Genomic DNA, 27,774 nt, shown 5'->3' on the forward strand with positions numbered 1-27,774 from the left:
CATCTAAGCAATTAAAACAAGGAAAATGGAAATACTCTAGCACTTTTTTATTTTATTTTAGAGAATTCAGTGACTGCTACCAGTGCCAAACGGGCTCTTGTGTGCTTTTTAATAATTCATGCTCTTAAGATGAAGATAACAAATTTGAAACAGAGAATATCTACCTGTCTGCAGATCCAGCAGCAATTTTGCTTCCGTCTGGTGACCAGGAGCATCGCAGCAGATTCTGTTAGGCAAAAAACAACAAAAACCCACTGTACTATTCCAAATATTTCTTCATTCTTTTCATTTTTGTTTGAAATAAAAACCCACCAAGGTTTCAGATATTAAGAAGGCTGCAGTAATGAAACATGTACTTTATTTTATTGCCAGAAATAGCCAATATTTCATTATGTGAAATAGATGGCAAATGTCAAGCTATTTGATTTATAGACAATTAGAGCTATGTTTGAGGGGAAGGAAAATCTTGTTGCAGCCGCTTTAATTGGAATCCCACCTCACAAGTTACTCTGAGGCATGACTCTTGTTAAGTGTTTGAGGCAATTAAAAAATTTAAAATCCATTTCCTTATGAATTAACTCTCAGCTGCCATTCATAACAAAGCAGCATTTCACCCAGTGCTGCACTTACCTTCTCAAAATTATGTACATTCCCTTGGAGTATTTTCACACAGCGTTCTTTAGGGGCAAAGGGCCGAACATCCCAGATACGAACTAAACAAAAATCCATACAAGCAATTAAGCATCAAAATGGATATTCTCTAAAATTTCTATTTACATTTATATCCCATCTTTCCTCCAGCAAGCTCAACGTGATGCACATAGCTCTCTCCACTCTGTCTTCGTAACAACTATCCTACGAGGTAGGCCAGGCTAAGAGAGACAGTGTTCAAGCTTACCCAGTTACTTTCATAGGGATTAGAACTTGGATTTTCCAAGCGCTAGCACAATCCTCTCACCACTACAGTACACGAATTATATGCCGGCATACTATAACTTGGATTCCTGTACTGAACAAGGGGTTGGACTTGATGGCATTATAAACCCCTACCAACTCAATTATTCTATGATTAGCCCACGACAGTACTCTTATGACCTGTCCCCAGTTCTGCCAGATCGGTAATACTGAGAACTTATTTTATTTACAGTCAGAAGCAAATATGTATGCTATTAAGGATGGTGAAGGCAAAATGTGACTGTGATATCAGGTGGTTATGGTAATTTACCGCTAGGTCTATACTGTTAGGACAGTGATATTTTAGCAGCTGTAATGTTACTGGCGGGGGAAAAAAGCTAAAACTGGGTGGAAGCCCAACATAAAGCCTTTTTTGGTGCAGTCACGCAGGATTTCCCATCTGTGCAAATGTTACTCTTATGCAAGTAGAGATCCCTATTCTGAATTACAGGCTTATCCTCATACAATATTCAGGATACTCCTTGTACACCAAAAGGCCAAACCACTTGTGTTTTCTCTATTGCACAAGTGATGTGACTCAAACAGGATGCTAGTCAGTTTATATATCATAGGCTTCTACAGAGTACTGTAATTGCACTTGACTCTTTGTCTGGCCATTCAGTTATCTGAAGTTAGGAAAAGCTTTTCCTAAAATTAATCAAGTTTTGAGACACTAGTCTTCAACTAACACCTACTCAACGGAGTATTTTAGTGTACATATTACTTTTGTTGAAACATAAAACTGATATACTACCTGTATTGTCCATTGCATTGGAAAGCAAGTAAGAGCCTTCTGAACTAAGGCTGAGACCAGTAACAGAATCTGCATGTCCTCGCATTGTATAAGTCAGTTTGTTCTGACGAAGGTCCCACACCTTTGAAGATAAACAAATATGTTCAGTAGGTCATTTTTAAGGAGATACCAGTAATCTGAAAAGTGAATCATGATCAAGCAACTTTCATAAGAAGCTTAAACCATATATTTTTCCATGAGTATAGACTGGTGTGTTTGCAAGTTCCTGGCAAGGAGAACAATAGCATGATCCACTCATGCTCACAGAAAGACCTTATTTTTCCTTTAGCAGAGAAAAATAGGAATCCATGTTTCTTCCTTGTATTCTCTACCAGCTTAATGAAAACAGAGATGGCAAGTTTATTGTAATTACTGGAACTGCAGTTCAGCTTACCTTGATATCATTGTCTATGCCTCCAGATATTATTTGATCACTAGTATCATTGAAGGTCACTGCTAATACCTGGTAGGTATTTTGAAATGTCTGAACAGCAGCTTTTTTCCTGATGTCCCACAGCTGGAGGAAAAACGAGGCAGGGGGAGAAATAGTTCAGATTATATTTTTTATATCCTATAACTGAAAATTATTAAGAGTAGAGTGTGTGTGTTCTGTGCCACCAAGTCAGAACTGACTTATAGTGACCCTAACCAGACTTTCAAGGCAAGTGTGATATTTTAAGGAATGGTTTTACCAGTTCCACTTCCCCAGTGATTTTCCATTGCTGACAGGGTTCAAACCCTGTTCTCCAGAGTCCTAATCCATCACTCTATCCACTACACCATACTGGTAATCCTAAAAGTAATAGCTAAATATTATCAGAACTGAAACCTTATTCATATTAATTGTATGAAGCAGGTTAATATACATTAAAAGAACAGTGAAGCCATGCCAGTGGTTTTTGTATCTACAGTTATGATATCGCTTCACTGGCTAGCGCCATACCTTGGATGCAGGTGTCGGAGAAGCAGAATCCTACACTTGTAAACCCCTTTCATATGATTAATAAAGTAAAAACTTACACTAACTTCACCCTGCCACCTTCAAAGAGCAGTTTTAAAACAGCAGTAACAACAAGAGAAGCTAATGATGCTGCAGTCTTTTATTCTTAAAGCAAGAGTGCAATGACTATCCATTATTATGTGCCCTCAGCTATTCACAAATGTAGGAAGAATTTCAGCAACACAATAGCCTAAAAGAGAAACATTGTATATATAATTTCAATACATAGTGTCATATTCCTACTTCAGGGAAGAGCATTAATTAAAACCATGGTATCTTGAAACAGAAACGAAAATCTGTCCTGCTGTAAACTGAAAAATTTATCACCAGGTCTTTTTAGTGCAGAGGTCAGTGGCTACAAGATACACGCCGAAAGCCTTGCTGTCAAATCACACTGCCACAGTCTTAGATCTCTCAAGCACATCGCACCTCCGAAAAGGGCAACCAAAGCATTTGCACCTTTTAGGCAGCTCCTTCCAGACAGCTGCTTTCTCAAAGCTACCACAACACTGCTTGCTATGTAGGCAGCACTACTTCAACATCTGGAAAAGGATAACGTATTTAACTTATTTTCAGTTTTGAAACTATTCTGTAAGAAAATCATGTGAATACTGACCTTTACTGTACCATCATCACTGCCTGTACAAACCAACTGAGGTCCACGCCTTGCTGGATAACAAGAATTCACAAAAGATGTATGTCCTTTGAGCCTCTTCACTCTCTCGCCTGTCTCACTATCCCACACAGCTACTGTTTTATCCGTGGAGGCAGAGAACAGCATACTAGAACAAAACAAACAAACAAACAAAAACATTTATTACACCTAAACACTGGTACTTTACAAGTTCTAAAAGGTATTTGGCATTTTAAAAAATGAAGTAACTGGATAAGAGACAAATACACATGAACCCAAAACGTGGTAGATAGTAAGTAGAAGAACTCTGCAAATGCTTAGTCCAGATACACCAAATTATGCAGAAAGAAACAATATGTAGAAATTACAGTGTGGATAAAACAGAGAGAGCTGGCAGTGTGGCATGGTGGATGAACTAAGACTCAAGAGACATAGGTTTAAATTACTGCTTGGCCGTGGAAAACTCCCTGGGGAGGGGATAACACTGTGGAAATAAATATCTCACATACTTTGGAAACCCTATCCGGTTGCTGTTAAGGTGAACTGGCAACAAGTAACAGCAACAAGGAAAGGAACCCAATGACCACTGATAATTTTGATCATAACAAACCCAGAGAAGCAGCATTCTCTGCTGTACACCAATACTGTACAAACAGTAGCAGCTGAACTACAGAGTTGTGGGTTTCCATTCCATTTGCACCTTCTGGATTTCCTTGCCTCTGATGTCCCAAAAGCAGAGACACAGGCAATTACATCTGAACTGATCAACGCTCCAATATCAATTCCTGGTATAAACCTTTTTCTGAGAAGCTATGCAATGCCATGAGGGATGTGGTGGCGATGCAGGTTAAACCACAGAAGCCTCTGTGCTGCAAGGTCAGAAGACCAGCAGTCGTAAGATCAAATCCATGCAACAGAGTGAGCTCCCATCGCTTGTCCCAGCTCCTGCCAACCTAGCAGTTCAAAAGCATGTAAAAATGCAAGTAGATAAATAGGTATCACCATGGTGGGAAGGTAACGGCATTCCGTGTCTAGTCATGCTGGCTATGTGACCATGGAAATTGTCTATGGACAAACACTGGTTCTGCAGCTTGGAAACGGGGATGAGCACCACCCTCTGGAGTCGGAAAGGACTGGACTAAATGTCAAGGGAAACCTTTACCTTTTATCTTATGCAATGCCATGTGATTCATTGTCATGGAAGGCTATGTTTTACTCAAACAGTCCCACAACACTTCAATCTCTGTTAAAACTCCTCTTGCTACTATGGACTTGTAGCTCAAGTACAGCTTTGGAAGAAAGCATGCAAACCAAAAGGAAGTCATCAAAACAGCTGTGCAAAGGATACAGTCATGGTGTATAGTTATTCTCATTTTCACACTACTGCAAATGGGAAATTGTGCAAATAATTCTACCTATTCTGCAGGCTGTCTCCCTAGTTCCCAGTCATCTTTGGGTTCTGTACCTGGCTGAGTGATAGACAGGAAAAAGAAAAAACACAACTTGCACAATTGCCTTTATGCATGCAGTCTTCTTCAATGGAATGCTGGCTCTATTATTTTGTTTCTCAAGCCATAGAAAGGTAGCTCCCTAAAATATCCTGCCATATTAAAAAGGAAAGCCATCTACAAGGACAGAAAAATTAGCAACCAATATCAGTAGCAAATGTTTTAACTAAATCCTCTCAAGAACAGCCTAGTCATTGATAATTAATTAAACTGAAGAAAAATCCACAAAAAATACAATTGTTGGTTTAAAAAAATATATAGATTACTAACCTGCCATCGGTATTGTAATGTAGTTCCATAACTGCTCCACTGTGTCCTTTCAGAGTGGCATAATTATCACAGTCACCATATACATTCCACAATACTGGAATTAAAAAACAACAACATATTAATAGTAAGTACTGATAATATTATTGCAGTTGTTTAATTTAAAAAGCCTAAAATATCTCAAATACCATAGGTGGCATTTTCAGCTCTGGATTTATAAATGATCACCGAAGTCTTCACATGGGTATGACTTCCAAAAACAGAGGGTTAAAAATCCATTTATTAGTAGGCAGCCATCCATACAAGCACACTGATTTCACTTGAGGAAAAATTCCATTCTAGCTATGACAATGGGGGGAGGAAATCACAATATTTTCAAAGAAACTGTACTATGGTACGAATGCTTTATTAGATAATACCATACAGAAGGACTGTAGGCTGTAGATATGAGAACCTATTCAGTAATCTAACTATAGACTAAGTACTTAAATAAAACTCCTACAGCAGTATAATACACGAAGTTTTCCAGCCGCCTTCCGAAAGTCACTCAGACAGCTTGTTAACAGCATTAGCTTACAGCTATTTTCTTATCCAAATTAATCATTTAAGCTGATGATCTCTGCAGCCATTCAACAAAGTCTGACAACACAGTAAGAAATCTGTTTTGCATACAGGGATATGGCACTAAAATTGTTCCTGATCCAGACAAAGTTAGTTGTTGTCTCGGCTTCCAATGGGCAAAACCTTCTTGAATAATTTGATGCAGATGGAAACCAGATGTTATCATTCAGTGCTGGTAAAAAATTAATTGAAATTAATTGAAATATTCCTCTCTTTCAGGTTCTAAGACCCATTAGAGCTCCCTTTTCCCCTGCGGAAGTCTTTGGAAGTCTCGGTACAGTGGCATTTCAAAAGCCTGTAATTGTAAAAATTGCCACCAGAACTGCTGCCACCAATGATGAGTCAATGGTCATTTCTGGCTACCCCCCCCCCCCGGCAGGGCTCCCAAAGGCTTAACAGGGAAAAAAGGGAGTCTCAGGAAGCCTTGGCACCAGAAAGTATGATAGGCTTTCAATTAATATAAATTAAATTTTACTGGCCCAAATTATAACAGTAACTGGCTTCCTTGGTGCAAATTTACATCAATAAGATTTTGCTGCTAAATTCAATGAACCATAGCCTAATTCATGATTTAAATAATGCCTAAATGCATCCAAGTATGGCTTCAAATCATCATTGTAGCACAAGGCGCTTAAATACTTAGCACAAAACAAGGTTAACAACATAATGGATAAAAGATGAAAGTATTGAGGAAGCCAATATTGAGTTTAAATTTTAATGTTTTCCAGTTCATCAGGATATACTTTAAAGAAACTCTTTTTCAATATAGATCACTCTAAAACTATAGACTGTAATCACTACAAGATAGGAGTTAAACTGTTTCACGCTCACCCAGGATGAAACATATCTTGAAACAGAACACTATTGTGACATATTTATCTTATTTTATTTTACAGTGGTGCCTCGCTTAATGGGCGCTCCATTTAGCGACAAAATCGCTTAGTGACAACTTTTTGGAGCGTTTTTGTGCTTCGTTTAGCGATGGTCCCTATGGGCAATTTTTGCTTAGCAATGGTTGGGACCATGCTTCGCATAGCGATTAAATTTTGGGTCCCCTGTTTCGTTTAACGATGGTTTAAACAGCCTCATGTTTGCTGGTTTTTAAATGTTTTTCTGTTATTTATAAAGTTAAAGTTTACTGTTTAAAATGTTTGAAATCATAAAGTGCACTTAATAAACCCTTTGTTAACCAAATTTGCCTTTGTTCTGGCTTTTTTTTTAATTTGTTGTACTATTTTCCCCATTGAGATGCATTGAATAGGTTTCAATGCATTTCAATTGGGGCACCGCGTTTCGCTTTGCGATGTTTCCTATGGCAATTTTTGCTTAAGGACGGCAATTCGTTCTTATTGGACCGGATTATCTGGTTTTCAATGCATTTCAATGGGAAACCACATTTCGCTTAGCGATTTTTTCGGAACGAATTAACATTGCTAAGCGAGGCACCACTATATTTCTATACCACCCATCTGGCAACCCAGCCCACTATGGCCAGTTTACAAAATACTGATCAGCCACAAAATTTAAATCACCTGCCTAACATCATGTAGGTCTCCCTTGTGCTGCCAAAATAGCTCTGATGCATCAAGGCATCAAAGCCGCTCAGAGTGGTCGTATGGACCAGATGGGCGGGATACAAATCAAATCAATCAATCAAGGCATGGCCTCCATAAGACCTCTGAACGTGTCTTGTGGTATCTGGCACTAAGAGATTAGCAGTAGATCCCTTAAGTCCTACAAGTTACAAGGTGAGGCCTCCATGGATTGGATTTGGTGTTCCAGCACATCCCACAGATGCTCAATCAGACTGAGATCTGGGGAATTTGGAGGCCAAGGTAATATCTTTTGTCATGTTCCTTAATTTTTGCAGTGTGGCAGGGTGCATTATCCTGCTGAAAGAGGCCACTGCTATCAGGAACACCACAGCCATGAAGGGGTGTACGTGGGCTGCAACAATCTCTAGGGAGGTGGGACATGCCAAAGTATCATTCATATGAATGCCAGGACCCAAGGTTTCCCAACAGAACATTGCCCAGAGTATAACACTGGCTCTGCTGGCCTGCCTTCTTCCTACAGTACATCCTGCTGCCATCTTTTCCCTAGGTAAACAATGCACTTGAGTGCAGCCATCCACCCGACCAAAAAGGAAACATGATTCATTAGACCAGGCAACCTTCTTTCACAGCTCTATGGCCCAGTTCTGATGCTCCCACCCCCTTTGTTGCTTTTGGAGGAAGACAGAGGTCATCATGGGCATTCTGACCAGTCTGCAGCTATATAATCTCATAAGCAGCAAACTGTGATGAACTGTGTGTTATGACACCTTTCCATCCTGGCCAACATTGGGTTTTTCAACAAATTGAGCTACTGTAGCTCTACTGTATGATCGGACCCGATGGGCTAGCCTTCACTCCCCACATGCATCAATGAGGGCCCACAACCCTGGAACCAGCTCACTGGTTGTCCTTCCTTGTGCCATTTTTCATAGATAATAACCACCATAAACTGGGAACATCTCAAAAGACTTGTCATTTTGGTGATGCTCTGACCCAGTTGTCTAGGTAAAGGTTCCCCTTGACATTTAGTCCAGTTGTGTCTGACTCTAGGGCGCGGTGCTCATCCCCGTTTCCAAACTGTGGAGCCAGTGTTTTGTCTGTAGACAGTTTCCGTAATCACGTGGCCAGCGTGACTAGACACGGAACACCATTACCTTCCCACCAAAGTGGTACCTATTCATTTACTCGCATTTACATGCTTTCGAACTGCTAGGTTGGCAGGCCTAGGTCTAGTTGCTAGACCCAGTTGTCTAGTCATCACTATTTGGCTTCTGTCAAAGTCACTCAGGTCTTTTTTGCCTGTCAATATTTTCTGCTTCCAACACATGAAATTCAAAAACTGACTGTTCACTTGCTGCCTAATATATCCCACCCTTTGACAGCTGCCATTGTAACTATATGTTGTTGTTGTTTAGTTGTATCTGACTCTTCGTGACCCCATGGACCAGAGCACGCCAGGCCCTCCTGTCTTCCACTGCCTCCCAGAGTTGGATAATCAATACTATTCACCTCTCAGTGGTTTTGATGTTGTGGCTGATCAGTGTAGATGCACCATTAAACAATGTAGTTGTTCTCTCATGTATATAGTTTTAGACATATGCAAATGCAGGCATTTAACTAAAACTACTTCTTTGATTAAGTGTTAATCCTGGATTTTAAAAAGTTATTATGTTATAAATCCATAATTTGGCTTACATATCAACCTATCAAATCCAGCTGATGCCAGTGTAGCTCCATTAGGATGAAACTTGCAACAGTAAACTTCTCCTTCATGCCCTGAAAGCAACATTATAGGTGCTTGGAGAGACGAACACCGTGGCGGTCCCTAAAATATGAAAAAATACAAAACATCTAAGAAGATATAAATGTGCATGCATCTGTACAGACAGGTAAAGAAAACTGTTCTTTTAAATTGAATCAATCCATCCAAGTCTTAAAAGCAGTCGACAAACATTTTACCTAACATCTTGGAGAAAAAGGTAACTATTGAATCAATTCCAAAACTTGATACATCTATGATTACGTTTCAATTATATGCAGTAATGATAAACTAACCACACAGTTGATACACAAATGCAAAATTTAATGGAAACCAATGCCTTCAGCCCTGTACATCAGCTTTGTTTCACAGTAACAGTCATGTATGCCTCTCCAGTGCACCTTTGGCAGAGGTAGCAGTACTCTTAAATGAGTACTGACTGGCTACTTAATCTGAGCAATAGCAGAGAGGGGAAAAGAAAAAAACAGCCTGATGGTACACATACTTTTTTGAAATGAGCATACACAGGTCATGTGTCCAATATGACAAATGGCCAGAAAAATTTTGGGGGGGGGGGACCTTACACAATTCCCCTGTTTTGTAATAGGGTTTGGCTATCTTTAGGGAGCTACTGAAATTGTATCTCCAAGCATGTGATGGAATTTTTTTGGCCTTTATATTTTAATGGGAGCATGTTCAAATGCCTAGGAGGTTGTCTGGATTGATCAAATCTGACGTTAGGCTGATATGCTGAAGAATAAGAACATGACAGACACATTTTCTCTTCTCTCTGTTGCCTTCTTTGGGATGACTGTTAGATCTCAAGCTGTATGGGAAAAGAGCTATCCTTATTTGTTACTCTAGAAAGCTGCAGGTACACTGATAGAATTAATATTACATAGAAATTATTAAACATAAGAATGTACAAGACAACAACAATGTAGTCTTACAATTTTTAACCACAGCCTCTGTCTCCCTTCCTTTCCTTTATCATCCTGAATGTGCACACTTGTTTATGTACAGTATATGGCTACAGTGAGCAGAGGCAGGCATATGTCACTGGCCTACAACTATCACTAGATCTATTAATACAGTGAACAACTCAGAAGTTTCAGAAAACAGCTAAAAGGCCACTGTTGTTGACTTCTGATATACAGATACACAGAGAAGCAGAGACAAATAGTAAAACAAGGTTTAAAACTGCATTTATATCTTCTTGTTTACTATTTTAAAGTATTCTTTATCTTTCAAATATACTATCAGGTCTGCTTGCAGTCTACTTTATATGAATTATAAAACTAGTATTTTAGATAATTAAAGGGCAGTATCTAACCTTCCTTAAGTAAGGTCACCGAGTTAGTGGCAGCATAAGTCAAGGCTTTCCTGGATGAAATTGAGAACTTGGATCCAACCAGGCTGGTTTTGCAACCAAAACAGCCTTTATGAATAGACAGTGTCTCTGTTGGTTGAGCATTAGATACCACTGACCATGGTGTCCTTCTGGACCATTTGGATGATACTGTATGGGACTTGAAGCCAACATTTTGCAGTGCTTCCAGTCCTATCTGGTGAAACACTCCCAAAAGGTGGGGCCAAGGGACTACTGTTCAGCTTCCTTATGGAGTTTGTCAGAACTCAGTATTTTCCCTATTAAAGGTAGGCACAAAGTACCAGTTTGTCCTTCAGATGAACAGGTGTTTGGTGCTTTCCAGCTCCTCTGGTGGGCACCCACTGAGGGTCAGTGTCCTGGCTTCCCTGCTCCACCTTCTCCAGTTGCTGCCTCTGACAGGGCACCTGCCAGAGGAGGTGGGGCTGGGAAGAGCCAAACACCTATTTGTCCAAATGACAAACCGGCATGAACCACAGATTCAGGCCCATCTCTAGTCCCTATACTTTTAAAACATTCTAAAATGTGGGTATCCTGATCAAATAAGCATGTGACCACCTCTTTCTGGTCTGGATACCTTCTCCCCATCTAGAGAGGGCAGATAGTGCATGCCAATCCATGTTTTCATAACCACAAGATTAAACTTTTTGTAATTTGCTTCTATTTAGGGTTACCCTAAAAGCAACTCAGAAGCTTCAAGTGGTACAGCATGCTGCAGGTAGACTATAGACAAATGCTTCCTGCTAAGCTCATATAATACCTATTTGGCACCATTTACAATGGCTGCTAGTGGTTTCCTGGGTCTAATTCACCATTGTGGTTATAACCTTTAAAACCTCACATGGCTTGGGTCCCACATACCTATTGGACTGTCCCAATCTGTATAAGTCCCTGAGTTAATTGAATTTTTTTGGGATTACCCTTCTGAAGGTGCAACAGTTTAGCTCAAATGTTAGTAAGAAAAGACCTTCCCATGACGCTGCCTCACTATCTGGACCTCTTTTCCCCGAGTCCCTATGAAGTATAATGTTATTTCAGGGGTTCATAATAAGAGTGATATAAAGCAAAAATATTTTGGCATGCCTTCGAATGCTAATTTTTTAAAATGTTATTTTTACTTTATTTTTTACTTGTGTTTTCTCAGCTTATCTGAACCACTTCTGCTGTTTTACTGTACATTGTTTATTTGTTATATGTTTTGACTATTTGTTTAATTACAATGTACACTATCCTGGGTATTGCTGGACAGAACAAGAGCATATAAATGAAATAATAAAAAAATATTAAGCAAAAATTTACATGAAACTGTCTCGAGAAGTCATTAAGACCAATCTCTTGGATGCAGGGAGAGATTTACGTGGCCAAGTGAACTGGACAAGATGTTTTGTTGATTGGATTAGTCTACAAGTTGAAACAATGAATGAATGACCGACCAATTTCGGTTTGACATTGTAGTCTGTTTTCAGCTGGGTCGCACTCCTCCAAAGAATCAGGTCCACAGCTTTGGGGGAGGGGGGTGATTCTGGACCTAGGACTGCCCTGAGAAAACCAGATACCTTCTGCTGCAGTTTGTACATTTGCCCAGCATTGGATGGTGCACCCCCATCTATGGAGAACAAATTTGCTACACTGGCCAGTGCCTTAATTATCTTCCTATCAGGCTACTGTAATACACTGTACCTGACACTGTACCTGGGGCTGTCCTTCTGAAGTTGTAGCAGCCAGATTTATATAACACATGATTTAGAAACCATATAACAATGGTCTTGAATGAAATGCACTGGCTTCTAATTTGCTTCAAAGCTGAATTTGATATGCTGGTTTTGATCCATAATGACCTAAACTGCCCAGTACTTAAAGTCTGAGGTCCTGAAGCGAGGCCTTGTTACATATCCCACCAGTTTAACGGGGTGGGTTGTCAGGTACTCAAGACAATAACTTTTCTTACAGCAGCATCCGCTTTATGGAGCTTCCTCCTCTTAGAAGTTAAGTCAGCTCTGTCTCTGTTCAGGATCTAACAAGTGGCTACAACTGTACCCCTTAAAGGTCTTTGGTCTCTAGGATTAGTTGTTTCAAAACTATCTTTTGAAGAATGCTTTAAACATACTTTCAAATGTTATTTTAGTTTGCTTTGAATAGTGAACTTTTCAAATATTAAATTGTCACCTATAGGTATTTAATTTTCTTCACACTATAATAAAAGTTACTGTTTTTAGCTGTAAGCTGCCTTGGCTCCTTTCCAGGAGAAAAAACAGAAGCATTTTGATAATTAAAAATTAAATAAAATACTTCTAGAGACTTGCTAAACGAAAAATTGATGAAGGAATGCTGCAAGTAACTAAGAGTGTAATAAAATAAGCTAAAAGCACGTATAACACGAGCATAAACATAAAGCATATCCACAGGACTTTTTTTCTCTAATACAAACTCCTTGAAACCAAAACGAGGGAACAGGCACCAAGAGAAAAGCCTCTCTCCGCCAACATTGCAGCCTGCCATTTAACTTAAGTGATTTCTTTCTTATCACAACGCAGGGGGGGAATTTAATCACCACCACCATCATCATCATCTGCCGTTACTTTTGTCATCATCGTTACCCCACCCCCACCCCTAAAAGTCGTATTAGCGGTAAAGATTTATGACTAACGCTTGAACTGTAGAAATGCTCGGACCGTCTTGAGAGAGCGGCTCCGCCCGCCCGCCCCTCAGTCCCGCACCCGCATCCGCGGGCCCGCCGACGGCAGGGGAACCGGGGAGGAGGCCCGACATACTGTTCCGGACGGACTCACCGCTTGCAATAAGGCGCCCGGCGGCGGAGGCTGCCCTGCCCCGGGGCCCGACCCCAACACCAGCTCGTGACGGGGCTTCTTCGCCCCGGAGGCCGCCGCGACCAAAGTCATGTCGGAAGCGGGAGCTTTCCGTTTCTGCGGGTCGATCATCGCCTCCCCTCAGAAGCGCCTCAAGAGCAACAAGGCCGGGAAGAGGTTCCCTCAAGAACCAGCACGCGCTTCTCTCTGATTGGCGACCTGGATTTTAAAAAAAAGAAAGAAAGAAAAAGCCACCGCCCCCTCTCAACGCCGATTGGTCAACGTTCCTCAGCCGCGTCCTAGTAAGGCGACGGCAGGAGACGTCGCGCTGCCTCAAGCATGGAGCTTTCTGATTGGTGGAGGCTGGCATCGACTACGTATTGATGTAAGTTACCTATTGGTTGTAGGCAGGTGGGAAGGCGTGTTGAGGTAAAGATTACACTTAAGTAAGAAAGAAACGGCGGTTGCTTTAGAACAGGCTTGTCCAACCTGCGGCCCGAGGGCTGCATGCGGCCCAGGTCAGCTCCTAATGCGGCCCAGTGCAATTTTTTATTTTTAAAGAAATTCCAAAGTTTCAAGTTACACTGCTGGTGCTTGCGGCTGGAATGTGGCCGGGGCATGTCACAACAGTAGAGGGGGAGAGAGGGAAGGAAGGATGGAGTGGGAGGGGAGGGGACAGGGGGGCTGCGTGACTGCATTGTGCCGTCCCTGTCAATAGGTGGACCCCCTCCTGGCCCCATAAAGCCGCCAGAGTAGAAGCTGGCAGCCTCTGCTGTCTGAGATCACAGCTGCCGGTAAGCGCGCTTGGAGCGGGGCTGTGGAGGATGGCTAGGGCTGCCCCCCCATGCAGCCCAAACCAAATTTATGTGCGGCCCAAACCAAATTTTCATCTTCTAATGTGGCCCAGGGAAGGTGAAAGGTTGGACACCCCTGCTTTAGAAGGTCTTTCACGAAGACCGTTAGTCCCAGGTAAGATTTCCTCCCCCCCCCCCCCGACCAGTTGTGGTGATTTTTAAATGGAGGTGGGGGGGGCGGGAGTGACGACAGCTGTGGCCCCACCCTTCGCATGTCTAATGGTCAGTAAGGCCCATGTCAGTGGGCTTTCCTGCCAGGCAAATTATATGGGTCGAGATTAAGAGCTATCTAGTCCCTCACGTGGAAGGACGTCCAGTTGCGTCCAGTGGGTCTTACTCGCAAGGGAATATTTGTCGAAGGGGAGCCTTGCTGGAAAAAGCTGCGGGGGAAAGGAGAAAGTAATAGGACGAGAGGAGGACCGAATATGAGATGGTATGACTCAAGAAAGGAACCACAGCTGTTCCTTCTTCGGGGTGTTGCTGATGGGACTTTTTTTGGGAGTTCACTTTTGCATTGGGTTATTTTCTTTAGTTCTTTCATACCTACCCTCCTGGGTCTCAGTCCTCTGATTTAAGGGGTGCAGTCTCTATTTTGTTTGATGATTGAACCAAAATGTACAGATTCTTTTAACAATTTCAGTTTCATTGTCAACATTACAGTTATGGAGATCTTCTGTAGTCATGTAGCTGACTTCCTTTCGTCGCTACTGGAAAAACCATAGCTTTGACTATGCAGACCTTTGTTGGCAAGGTGATGTCTCTGCTTTTTAACATGTTGTCTAGGTTTGTTATCGATTTCCTCCCAAGAAGCAGGCGTCTTTTAATTTCATGGCAACTGTCCCCATCTGCAGTGATCGTGGAGCCCAAGAAAGTAAAATTTGATGGTTCTTGTGGGTTTTTCAGGTTCTCTGGCCGTGTTCTGAAGGTTGTTCTTCCTGATGTTTTGCCAGTCTCTATGGCCGGCATCTTCAGAGGACTGGAGTAGGAACTCTGTCCATGCTCTGTTGAGTTTTGCTCCTTCAGCAGAGCATGGACAGAGTTCCCACTCCAGTCCTCTGAAGATGCCGACCACAGAGACTGGTGAAACGACAGGAAGAACAACCTTCAGAACACGGCCAAAGAACCCGAAAAACCCACAACAACCATCAGATCCCAGCCGTGAAAGCCTTCGAGAATACGAAGTTAAATTTGTCATTACCTCTATATCTTCCCCTTCTGTTTGCCAGGAGGTGATTGGACCAGTGGCCATGATCTTAGTTTTTTTGATGTTGACCTTCAGACCATTTTTAGTGCTCTCACCCTCATTACAAGGTTCTTTAATTCCTCTTCACTTTCTGCCATCAGAGTGGTATCGTCTCCAAATAATAATAATAATAATAATAATAATAATAATAATAATAATAATAATAATAATAATAATTTATTGTCATTGTAAGTATATACACAGTATATATATGAAGTTACTGGTATTTCTTCCAGCAGTCTTAATTCCGGCTTGGGATCCATCCAGTCCAGCCCTTCGCATGATGCATTCTGCATATAAGTTAAATAAGCTGGGGGACAATACACAGCCTTGTCGTACTCCTTTCCCAATTTTGAACCAATCAGTTGTTCCATATCCAGTTCTAACTGTTGCTTCCTGTCCCACATATAGATTTCTCAGGAGATAGATAAGGTGGTCAGGCACTCCCATTTCTTTAAGAACTTGTCATAGTTTGTTGTGGTCGACACAGTGAAAGGCTTTTGCGTAGTCAATGAAGCAGAAGTAGATGTTTTTCTGGAACTCTCTGGCTTTCTCCATAATCCAGCCCATGTTAGCAATTTGGTCTCTAGTTCTTCTGCCCCTTCGAAATCCAGCTTGTACTTCTGGGAGTTCTCGGTCCACATACTGCTGAAGCCTATCTTGTAGGATTTGGAGCATAACCTTCCTAGGATGTGAAATGAATGCAATTGTACGATAGTTGGAGTGTTCTTTGGCAAAAGCGATCACAAAAACATCAGCATAAAGCGGATTCATTGTAGTGCGGGGTAATCATCCAGCAGGGCACGACTGTACTACAGTGTTTAAATATTCCATTTTTTTCTTTACAGATTTAAGTTTATCTTGGTTAAAACTTCTCATATTCCATGTTCCAACTGTATGTGTCAAATTTTACTTTCACCTCTGTGTATGCTGTCTACTAATCATCCTTTCAGCTTTAGTTGCTGTGAAGGTTCGAAAGAGGCCTCCTTAGGTTTAGACGTAGACACGGGAAACTCGGTTGTCAGAAATTCAAAACTTGGATTTATTGGAACATTTAACGTATGATTTGTAACTCTGAAATCGGTAACAATTTTATCTCTCGCTGCCAGCGGGTCCCACAAGGGCATCCAAACATCTTGAGAAAATGGGTTGTAAGCAGACTCGTTCCATGGACCCTTAGCAAAGGGGTTAGTGTCCTTTAAGTCCAAAGATTCCAAACCTGGGTCGATCAAGGGAAGGGTCTCCTCATCTCTCCTCTCCAGGTCAAAGGGATCTTCTCTCCCTGGGGTGGGAGCCCACGGTCTGGCCAAAACCCTCTCCAGCAAGCCTCCCCCAGCCTCCATGCTCTCACACTCTTCTTTCTCCACCTCTTCCTTCTCTCGTAACGTCCGTCGCCACTCTCGGGCTTCGGATTCCTGCCAATATGAAGCCCGAGGAGGCAAGCCTCTCCTCCGGCGATAGTCTACCTCTTCCCGAGGCACCCGGACCTTTTCACATTTCCCGGTCCAGGGATCTTCTATCCATATCGATTCCCAACCCCTCAGTATGTCATCTCTCTTCCCTTTTATATCCCCAGTTCCCGCCTCTACCATCGGCCTGCCCCTTTCTTCTGTTCCCGCCTTTTCAGTCCCAGTTTGAGTGGATACAGACTCCTTTGCCAACAGGGTGAATACATATACTGTAAGTCCGGCTTCTCAACTTTGATTGTTCTGCTTTGGACATCCCTGTTAAGAGTCCAGACTAGTAATGGAGTCTAGTGTCCTTATAGCATCACTGTCAGCTTCCCTGACACTCAGACCCCTTACTACAATAAGGTGTGCATCCAAGGGGGTGAGATAGTTTTCCATAATATAAACTAGCTTGCAAATGCTTTAGATTCTGATCTTGATTTACTCTAAGCAGGCAAGGCAGATGTCTCTGGGGGGGGGCCTCATAATTACTGAAAAAGAAAAGGAGAGAACCATTGTGTAAAAGGAAATAAAAACTAAGCTAGATTACTCCTATTATTGTTCACTAACAATAATTAGTAATACAATACAGAGGGAATTATTGTATTATGTTTTCTTTTTGCTGCTAACAAGCATACTTATTTTGGTTGCCATGTATTGAAAAGTGCAACTATTGAATTTATGTATGATTTTGCTGCAATTCATGTTCCTTTTGATGCAATCGTTACATTTACATTGCATAGTGAGGGTGTTGCAACTAGGAACATCAGTCTGTAAACAAAAAGGGTCTCCGCACATCTTCATTATGCTTGAAATACTAAAATAAGTAGTATAATTTGAAAGAAGTGATTGAAAATCCCTTTAAAGTTCTGCAAGAACTCTTTAGCTAAACGTTGTTACTTGATTGAAATATCTTTATTGCCTCTGTTGTAAAGGGATAACATCACGTGTATAAGAGAGAAGCTGGCCAGAGGTTCTGTGAGAATTTTCCATAACTTGCATAGTTTAAGACGATGGAAGTACTTCCAGAACTCTATGACATTTTCCGAGGAGAGGTATGTACTCAAATTATCAATTTTCATAATGAGAGAAGAAGGCATGCTTTTGAATAGTTTCTGAGTTTTTATTTTATTTTAAAGAGTTGGCAAAATGCCACTATGAGGCTACAACCTGAAATCCTCTTATTAAAGGGCAATACAATGAATACAGTGAGGTGTGCATGTCAGTAAGTATACATTACTTGCATTACTTGCGCATAATTACATGGACTTGACAAGAAAATCTCTGAAATGAGGATTATAGCCTTAACAGCTTTTAAAATAATAAATGGCTTCATCATGCTTACGAGGGAATTGGTCTTTAGCTTTCAGGCTCAGTAGCATTGTATGTAGGTTGAGTGGCTTGTGCCATAATTTCTAACAGTGTAGTTGGTTGAATATCTGCTGAGATATTAATCCCATGGAACTGAATGGAATTTTTTTTTACTTCATTTATATGTTGACTTTCTCCCAGTAGTGGGATTCAAGGTGGCTTGCAAATCATTACACGTACAAGAATTAAAGGCAATATATAGTATTTACAATGTATTCTTAAGGCTTTCACAGCTGAGATCCTATGGTTGTTGTAGGTTTTTCAGGCTGTTTGACCGTGTTCTGAAGCTTTTTCTTCCGACCCCGGTCATGGACCGCATGGGGAAAGTTTTGAAAAAACACAACCTACGAACAGTATTCAGGCCCACCACGAAAACACAACAAATGTTACAGTCAGCAAAGGAGAAAGGGGACCCCCTCACCACTGCAGGAGTATACCAGTTGTGGCCAGATATATATTTGAACCACAAAACAAAGCATCCACACCGTTTTAGACACTAAAACAACCAGAAAACGTGCCTTGTTTTAGGGCATGTTCAGTAGCTGAACATGCCCTAAAACAAGCTGGACATGAAATTCTATTTCAAAACACAGAAATACTGGACAACACCAGCAATCACTATGTTATACTGCACAGGGATGCCATTGAAATCCACAAACACCAGCAGAGCTTCAGGAAAAAGGAGAAAATCTAAAACTCAACAAAGCCTGGCTCCTAGCATTGAAAAATACAGCTTGCAAAAGGTCAACAAACTACCCAGCCACAAGGACCAGTGATCACCGTACACAAAAGACCAGCTAACAACACCCATCAATCACAGTGACAGATTATCTCTCCGCCCCCGTATCACAACAATACACCCGCAACAAAAAACACACTGATCGCTATAATCACCCAGTCTCCTAAAAAGGACAAAAAGCTGATCCCAGAGCTCTAAATACTCAACTATCCCACAAATTGCACCAGAGTACAGACAGAGTTCTGACTCCTGTCCTCTGAAGATGTTGGCCACAGAGACTGGTGAAACGTTAGGAAGAACAACCTTCAGAACATCGCCAGACAGCTCGAAATACCTACAACCATCAGTATTTAGAATAATCATACAAAACAGATTAAATAATATTAAAACCTTTGGAAAGGATACATTAGCAGCAAACATATAGCAACTAGTTATATTAAAATCAAATATTAAACAACAAAAGCCTGTTATAATAAAAATGTTCACTTGCCACTGAAAAGAGGAGAAGGAGCCAGCCTAGCATCATGAGAGAGGACATTCCATAACTTACTTGCCTTCCAGATGTATAACAGCACAATCTATATACATATGGCCAGTTAGCATGTAGAATTATAACGTAAGGGAAAGTGATAAATTGAATTTGAGATGGATAATGTAGATGAAGGGGGACTGTACGTACAGTCAGGTTCAGTTTGATATAAACTTGTTAAAAACATATCAGGCAGCAGGTTATAGGAAAAACCTCAGCATTAGACTCGATAAACATTTCTCATCTGAGTAGCCCATATATGGGTTTGTATGATTTTCTATAGTATTATTGAGAAATGCTGCAATAAATGTCACTTATTTTGTTGATAATGGTATTGCTTTCTTTTTAGGTTGCTTCTGTGACAGAGTATGGAGCATTTATAAAAATTCCAGGAACAAGGAAACAAGGTTTGAGTCTCTATCAGAAGATCTATGCAGTAGTTTAGTTTCCATTTCTAGAAGTATTAGCTATCAGAATGGATAAATGTCTCTGTAAAGGAAGAGCGAGCAAAGAACAGCTGTTCCAATTTTGTTGGATTTCCACTGTTCTTTGCCATTGGCCATGCTGGCTAGTGCTGATAGAAGTCACAGTCTGGCAACATCTCGAGAGCTGCTTGCTAACCCTTATAGCTCTTGGTGATAGAATAATTCAAGATTTTTTTCATCTTGTTGATCTCATCTGCTACAACAACAATTCTTTTCTTTTGTATTTATTGTTAGGCCTTGTGCACAAAAGTCACATGTCAAACTGCCAGGTGGATAAACCTTCAGAGATGGTGGATGTTGGAGAAAAAGTATGGGTGAAGCTCATAGGAAAAGAGGTATTGTTGCTACTCCCTTTTTGAGGCTATGTGAAATACGGGGGACTCTACAAAATTGGTGTTGTTTCCATAACATTACACCATAGTTCTAATTTTGTCCATCTTACAATCATATATTGCTTGTCCAATAACAATGTAGCCTGCATAGGGTTCTGGCTCTGACTGGAAGCAAATGGGTGGCAACACTATCTTGGCTCTACTCTCCTGATGCAGCTCTGTGCACCTGTGCAGTTTAGAGAACTTTAGTCATACTGGATGTATGCAGATGGAGCAGACAATCAGTAAAATTAAATTTATATTTATTAGATTTAAATTCATGATGTAACAAATCCTTTATGGACTGCATGCAATGGAGGCACAATCACAAAAGGAATATAGGAATTTCAAGTGATAGAAAGCTATCTGCCACATTATTATGGATTTCAGATCCTGTCAACTGGATCCTCATTGTGGGGCCATTGGCTTGAAAGTGAATCTCCATCACTTATACTGTAGATTTCCACAAAAGTCAAGCTTTAAGACCAAATTGGATAGCTTAGCCAGAATGTCAACGGTGATTCAGACAATCAGATCACTGCTAATGTGTGCCTTCTGTGCTGGGGAAAATATGGCCAAAATCCAGTTCATTTAATGTTATACGTCTGAATCTGATGACGTCATCAGCCCACACTGGTAACAGTTAAGTAAAATTAACTAAAAGCTTCGTATGTCACAGTTTCAGGCTGCAAGGTTCCCTAGGGCTACATTTTTTTTTTATTCTAGGGAGGCCCTTGGGGGCTTTGTGGTAGTGGAAGGTAGAGACACAGATGGTGAAAAATTGCTGCTAGATTGCTCCCACAGGTCCTGATCTCACTGATGGTGATCTGGCAACAATTGTTGACTTATGAACTCTTTTTTCCTCCCACTATCCCAAGCCTCTGAAAGGCTTCTCCATAGCAAAAGAGCCCAAGGGACCAAATAACCTAAAAGAGGGGCATAGGAAGCTTTTAAATATTTTTAATTAGCTGTTACTGGCACCAAATGACGACATCATCAGTTTTCCCTGCATTAACTTTATGTGAACTGGATTTTGAGTACTGGATCTCTTCTGTAGTTTCACCAACTTTGCGCCACCATTATTAGTGTCAAGAGTCCCTGAATACGCACAGAATAAGTACTCTGAGGTACATAGACAAATGCTGCCCAGAAATTTAGCTAGCCAAGCTTATAATAATGCTAATGGTATCCTCAAAATTCTCACTATAGATGGCTGATGCAGTATTAATGCTAATCTTACATTAATTATGAAACAAGAAGTGGGATAGGAACTGCCAGCAAGCCTGTTTTTTTCCTTTTCCATTGTACCATAATTTGCCCATTGCAGTCTTAATGTGTATTTGTACCATGGAGTGTTCACAAAATCCCAAATGTATATTTTCTTGTGTTTCAGAAGAAAGATGACAAGCTGAAATTGTCTCTTTCCATGAAGGTTGTTAATCAAGGAACTGGAAAGGATCTTGACCCCAACAATGTTGCTCTTGAGTAAGTGAAACATATTGCTCTCCAGAAAAAAAGTAAAAGTTAGTGAGTTTCTACATGTTTATTTTTTTTCTCACATAAATTCTCAATTTTCTTGCAGTATAATTAGCAATAAGAAGCACTCAGGTTTTCAAAATGCTACTCTTGGAGGGGAATGGGGGTAATGAAGCTTTCAGTCCTTATAAACCTTTTCTCCCACTTCTGGTAAAAAGGTATATTAATAGATTTTTGATGAAATGTGGTTGATTTCCCAAGTTTGGAACAAATGCATTGATCTCACTGAGTAGAAAGAATTCATTACAGAACCATTTTGAATTGTTTTTCAGAAAATCTGTGTGAATCTGAGGAAACAAGACTTGTAAAAAGAGACCGTGAAAACCAGTCAGCTATAATCAGTTAACTTTAAGCTCAGTGGTACAGAACAGCAGATAGGAATTGTAATAAAAATATTGCTGATCAAAGTGCTGCTTTTAAGGTTCTCTGCCAAATAGCCAGCTATGTCCCCTGCTAGGATGTTCTATGCCATTTCCCTTCAATCCTCCCAGAGTGCAGGATGTGTAATAATGGGCTCAATCTACAGAAAGCCAGATTCTTTATTTGATTTATTTTGTATTTTTCCCATCTTGGAGAATTATTTAATTAGTTAATTGTTATAAATCTCTCTTAAACTTGTTATGTTTTTATGTTGTAAGCCGCCTAGAGTGGTCAAAATGACTAGATAGGCGGGGTATAAATACAATAAATAAATAAAAATAAATAAATAAATTTACGCTGAATATCAGGAAAATTTCTTAACTATTAGAGCAGTACAAGAGTGGAACCAACCTCGGGAGGTGGTGAGCACTCCAACACTGGAGGCACTCAAGAACAAATTAGACAACCATCTGTCAGGTCTGCTTTGACATGAATTCTGGCATTGAGCAGGGAATTGGACTTGATGGCTTTATAGGCCTCTTCCAACTCAGTTATTTTATGATTCTGTACATGTGCAAAATACAAAAACTAACAAAAGAAGAAATACAGATATCGTAATACAACACAAACATAGTTAAAATTAGTGCACCCTTCAACAGGACCTGTAGAGATATTATTCTTCCAGCGTTTTGATTATGATGCCCCATAACCCTTCCAAAATAATATTATCTCTTTTTTGGATAGGCACTCTTCACCTTCAATAATACAAAGTTCAAAAAGTTATAATTCTGTGCTGAACATAACATTGTCAGTCCTGGCCAGATGTTTCGGTGGACCATCCCTTTCAGATTTTTCTCTGAAGATTTTGTGTATTTTTGGTAGAGCTTTGGATTCCCTCAAGCCTTTCTACTTCCTTTATTGGTTGGTTTGGCCATATGTGGTCTCCAAGTGTGGATGCACAACACAGGAACAACTATCCATTTATAGTTACATCCCACTTTACACTGCTTCATTCGCACTGTTTCATTTTAATACACTTTTCATCATTCTCTCAAGAATCATTCAGTCACTTCTTTGGTTGGAGCAAACTGTCCCTCTCTTTCACCCATTTTTCATCTGTCTCCGTCTCACCCCTCCACTCCTTTTTATATATATTATCTCAGACAGAAACACACACACAATCCATGCATACACATGTGTGTGTGCAAGCAGGCAGGCAAGGGGTGGTGGTCAATCAACAAGGAACTCTCCTGCAGCCCTTGTTGGGTAAAGTACTTCCTCATGTGGTAAGGGTGGGGAAGAAACCGAGCATACAAGGCAACAGTGGCAGCTGTCTTGCTTTCTCTTCTTTTTGTCTCATACACAATGCACACTCCCTTTTTGGTTTCCCCTTCTGCTGCTGTTGCTCCCATGCCATAAAGTTGGAATCAGCTCAAACTTTCACCAGAGTGGTCGACCAGACCAGATGGGCGAGATATAAATCAAATAAATAAATAAATAAATAATTTGCATTTTCACCTATCCAATGAAAGTATAACATTATAACGACCCTGCTTACCACTTTTTCAGTGAGCATTCCACATTCTAGGAACTTATCCTGAGCACTAAGTGGGATATTACTATTCAGGGAAGGAATTAATACATAGGATGCTCTGCTGCTCATAGGGCTGTGTTTTGTTTACATTATCTATTTTCTGACAATAGGTATATGGGGAAAACACAGCAGAGCTCAAGTAGTACTCCCCCCCCTTTCCCCAAATCAGCAGGAAGAATTAATTTAAAAGCCACAGAATTTTTAGTGTAATATTATTAAAGAGAGCTTGAGGAAGCCATCTTTAATATCTCAATTAAAACCACTTAGAATCTTACCTCTGAGTTTAATGGAACCATCCCCCACCCCACCCAATGATGAAGAGATTATTGTTCTGTGAATAACTCTTTATATCTGTACACAGTCAAGATATGCGGAAGAAACGTTCATTTAAAGACTATACAAGCCAGAAGATCACTCTGGAAGCTGTCCTGAACACTGTTTGCAAAAAGTGTGGTTGCCCAGGTATGTTCAAATCAGTACATATATACATACGGTCTTTATTCTGGTCATTAATAATGAGCAACAGAAATCACAGAAAAAAGACAAAGTGTACAAAAAAGTATGTGAAAGCAAATTCAGCCTCTGTGAGTTAAAATAGTTGAGGAGAATAACCCATATTTGTTGAGCCCATCTTTTGTAAATTTTTAGCTGACAAGGAAATTGCAGGAAATTGTATCAGGTAAACAACTGAGTCATCAGTTTTTTAATCTCTGTATGGAAACTTAGAAGGCAGAGAGTAATGATTTCCTGTCTGTAGTCATGTTAGAGCAATATGACAGTGGAACCAGTTACCTGGGGAGTTGGAGGCATTCAAGAAAAACTTGGCAGATATGGTTTGATTCTATTCCTGCATTGAGCAGGGGGCTGGACTTGATGGCCTTGTAGGCCCCTTCCAACTTCACTTTTCTATGATTCTATGGTGAAAATGGCAACTTCCAATAAAGTAGAACATGGGAGAATCTCAAGAGTCTCCAGGCCATGTGATTCTTAACAACAAAACATATTATATTACTGTTGTTTGTGTTATGTGGTGTTTTGAAGGTAATAGCTGGAGCTGAAAACTATTCTGCTCTGTGCATGTGCAGAATCTGTTCATTCTTTGTCATATGGTAGCAACGTGTTAGAGTCATCACGTTGAAATCCTAGTTTATTTAACAGACTAAAGTAACCGTGGCTCTAAGCAAGATCACAGTTAGGTTTTGCAGGAAAAATTATTGTTCTGCCTTGTCTTGCAAATAGCTGCTACTCTAAAAAAATAATAAATAAAATAAAGTTTTATTGATTTATCCTGCAGCATGAAGGCTGAGGAAAATCTGTTACAGAAGCAAGAGTGATTATTGCTTCCGTTGTTTGTATCTCATGGTGCAGCCTGAGTTTAAAGGTGTGGTTCCCACAGCTAGAAATTTTGAGGCTCCACTTAGTTATTATTTTAGGATATCTAATTGAAATCATCACCTTGGGGCATGTTTGAGTTTATTTGAAATTTGGGGGGTAGGGGGAACTAACCAAGGAAGATTGCCTCTGATTTTAATTTCATTTTTAAAAATCACGTTGAAGGTCATTTTGCAAAAGACTGCTTCATGCAGCCAGGAGGGACCAAATACACCCTTATTCCAGACGATGATGAAATTCTCCCAGATGATGAAAAGAAGGAACATTTGTCAGAGGATTCTGTAAAAAAGAGAAAAAAGGTAAGAGATGAGTTTGATGAAAAAGAGAAGTCTAACTTGGCAAAGCTGGACAATGAACAGTTCTGTCATGTCATACATGGTGGTTGAAAGTAATAATATGAAGTATCTTTTAATGGTTTTAATCTCAGCCTGTAAGAGGGAAGTGCATTGTTGTAAAACATAGATAATTGATGGTTGCAGAAGTGACACACTTGCACGCACGTGCATGCACACACTCATTTGCACACACAGGGATGCACACACATAGAGTTAGGTCCAGAAATAATTGAGTACTGATGCAAGTTTTGTTATTTTGGCTGTTTACTAGAATAAATTCAAGTTACAATTAAATAATGAATATGGTCTTAAAGTGCAGTCTCTCAGCTTTGAGGATATCCCCATCCAAATTGGAGAAAGGATTTAGGAATTACAGCATTGCCCCTTTTTGTTCCATTGCCCCCTTGAAAAATGAAATCACCCCCTGGGGGGCGATATCGCTCAGGTTAAAAACCACTGGGCTAGATTATACGACACAGAGATAGCCAGGTAGATTGCACCATACAGTACTCTAGTTTATTTTGCAATGAGTCACTTTATATACACATGGTGAAAAAAGCATCACTATTACAAAATTTAACTTCATTCTGTTAGAGATGTGTTCCATAGTACTCTGCTTAACAGGAAACTTCTCTGATGACCCCTTCCTAACAGGAAAAGAAGAAGAAAAAGAAGCACAAGAGCAAAAACCCTTCTTATCTGCAGGATTCTGACAGCAGTGATTCAGACAGAGGTGGTCAGCCAGCCAGAAAGAAGGCAAAGCAGACTGAAAAGCCCAGTGTGTCTCAGAAGAAAAAGAAGAAGAAGCACCATAAGAAAAAGCACAAGGAATAAGAAGCAGATAATGGGCAATGGGCCCTGCTGACATGGCAAGCACTTCTTGCCACTCCAGTATCAATTGGTGAAAAGAACAGCTGAGCCAGAGCAGCTTGCGTTCAGACAAAGGACTTTTATTCCTGAAAAGAGGCATTGTTTCCTGCAAATTTTCATAAGGAATGCCATTTTTCTCTCGAAAAATAAGAGAGCCAGCTGAAGTTGAGTGCTCCTTGCTCCAGATGTGGCTTTCACTCATGTGAAAATCCTCTATTTCCATAGTTCCATTTCTTCTGGGCAAGGTGCCAGTACTGCAGCCCGTTCCCTGGGAATAATCCTGAGCCATCTGCCAGAATTGTGCTCAGCACTGGCCGTCCTCATGCTGTTGATGGCAGCTCTGTGTTGATTCAGCATCTGCCAATTATTCTTCACACACCAGCAGAAGGAGTGGTAGGCACGTTTTCTCAGCTGATGTGGCATGATTGGCACAAAGCAGATCACCCCACTGCCTTTTGTTGTTTAGTTTGTGTGAGGCCCTGAAAGAGAAAAAATTCATAGTGGCAGCCCTGCCAGTGAACGTTGGCCAAATGGCTAATGAAAGCTATGAAATAAAGCTCCCTCCAAACCACTTGTTCTTTGATTTGCAGTGCAGCTGATTAACTCCAAGCAGGCCTTCCATGATCTTGTCCTTGCCCTGTGAGACACAGAGTACCCTTTAAGACAGAGTTAGTTACAGATTGCTTATCCTCAGTATTAAATTGTCATTTCTGCAGTACTGGTGTAGTTACTGTATAACTGTACACAGTTATATCATGTGAAAACAAAACTCTACTTTTCATTCCAGCTTCTCCAAATCCAGAGAAAATGTAGCTTCCTATGGAGACAAAAATTGGGATGGGCGATGTAAGGGGAGTGGAGAGTATTACGACTTCTTTCTACTCATAAATCTCTCTCTGCAGAGAGAACACAAACTGAATGTCTTGTCGAAAATACAACTGGTCTACATAATCATACATGAAGTGACCATGACTGGCTATATTTGTGATTCAATACAGCTTTAAAGGAGCACTGTGGAAGACAATGTTATGCAGTGAGGTGGCTGGCAATGCAATGGTTTTTATATCACAGAAAGAATACGTACTTCTGCTTTTTTGCTGGGTCACTGATACAAAAGTTTTCCAGTTTCACCAGGGTCATTCTGGTGGAATTGGGAAACTCTTAAAAATTGACTAGGAAGTCTCTTCCATAATGTTAGTTGGAAGCTGATGGAGCTATTATTAGTTAAGCACATAGTACCTGGCAGGTAGAGGCAGAGATCTTGAGACCATTACTGCTTTTTTACTACCTTTTCCTAATAATAATGTGCTATCAAGTCAATTCTGACTTGTGGTGACCCTTTTCAAAGTTTTCTAGGTAGA

The 27,774-nt window shown here is 40.5% G+C and overlaps 2 protein-coding genes across 4 annotated transcripts in view; one reads left to right on the plus strand and one right to left on the minus strand.

The window, feature by feature from the left end:
* Window positions 1-13,486, minus strand: part of SNRNP40 (small nuclear ribonucleoprotein U5 subunit 40) — a 28,604-nt gene extending 15,118 nt beyond the window's left edge. Inside the window, exons 1-8 of the mRNA XM_020812359.3 lie at window positions 13,269-13,486; window positions 9,029-9,158; window positions 5,160-5,253; window positions 3,364-3,529; window positions 2,142-2,264; window positions 1,709-1,829; window positions 631-713; window positions 165-226 (exon numbers count right to left, since the gene is read on the minus strand). Of these exons, the coding sequence (XP_020668018.1) occupies window positions 165-226; window positions 631-713; window positions 1,709-1,829; window positions 2,142-2,264; window positions 3,364-3,529; window positions 5,160-5,253; window positions 9,029-9,158; window positions 13,269-13,418 (929 nt within the window). The 5' untranslated portion in view covers window positions 13,419-13,486. The remainder of the gene's footprint in view (window positions 1-164; window positions 227-630; window positions 714-1,708; window positions 1,830-2,141; window positions 2,265-3,363; window positions 3,530-5,159; window positions 5,254-9,028; window positions 9,159-13,268) is intronic.
* A 106-nt stretch (window positions 13,487-13,592) lies between these two features.
* Window positions 13,593-27,128, plus strand: ZCCHC17 (zinc finger CCHC-type containing 17). Of its 3 annotated transcripts, none has more exons than XM_020812361.3 (9): window positions 13,675-13,751; window positions 14,218-14,255; window positions 17,767-17,886; window positions 19,820-19,877; window positions 20,190-20,290; window positions 21,720-21,811; window positions 24,178-24,278; window positions 25,374-25,507; window positions 26,198-27,128. In XM_020812361.3, the coding sequence occupies exons 3-9, from the start codon at window positions 17,845-17,847 to the stop codon at window positions 26,375-26,377; spliced, it is 708 nt and encodes a 235-aa protein (XP_020668020.2). In that variant the 5' UTR covers window positions 13,675-13,751; window positions 14,218-14,255; window positions 17,767-17,844; the 3' UTR covers window positions 26,378-27,128. The 3 variants fall into 3 exon arrangements, with proteins under 3 accessions (XP_078236335.1, XP_020668020.2, XP_020668019.2); XM_020812360.3 differs by lacking the exon at window positions 13,675-13,751 and adding an exon at window positions 16,960-17,063 and having other exon boundaries at window positions 14,217-14,255; XM_078380209.1 differs by lacking the exons at window positions 13,675-13,751; window positions 14,218-14,255 and adding an exon at window positions 13,593-13,671.
* The last annotated feature ends 646 nt before the right edge of the window (window positions 27,129-27,774 follow it).

The sequence above is a fragment of the Pogona vitticeps genome, chromosome 9 (genome assembly GCF_051106095.1).
Source record: "Pogona vitticeps strain Pit_001003342236 chromosome 9, PviZW2.1, whole genome shotgun sequence".
Taxonomy (NCBI): domain Eukaryota; kingdom Metazoa; phylum Chordata; class Lepidosauria; order Squamata; family Agamidae; genus Pogona; species Pogona vitticeps.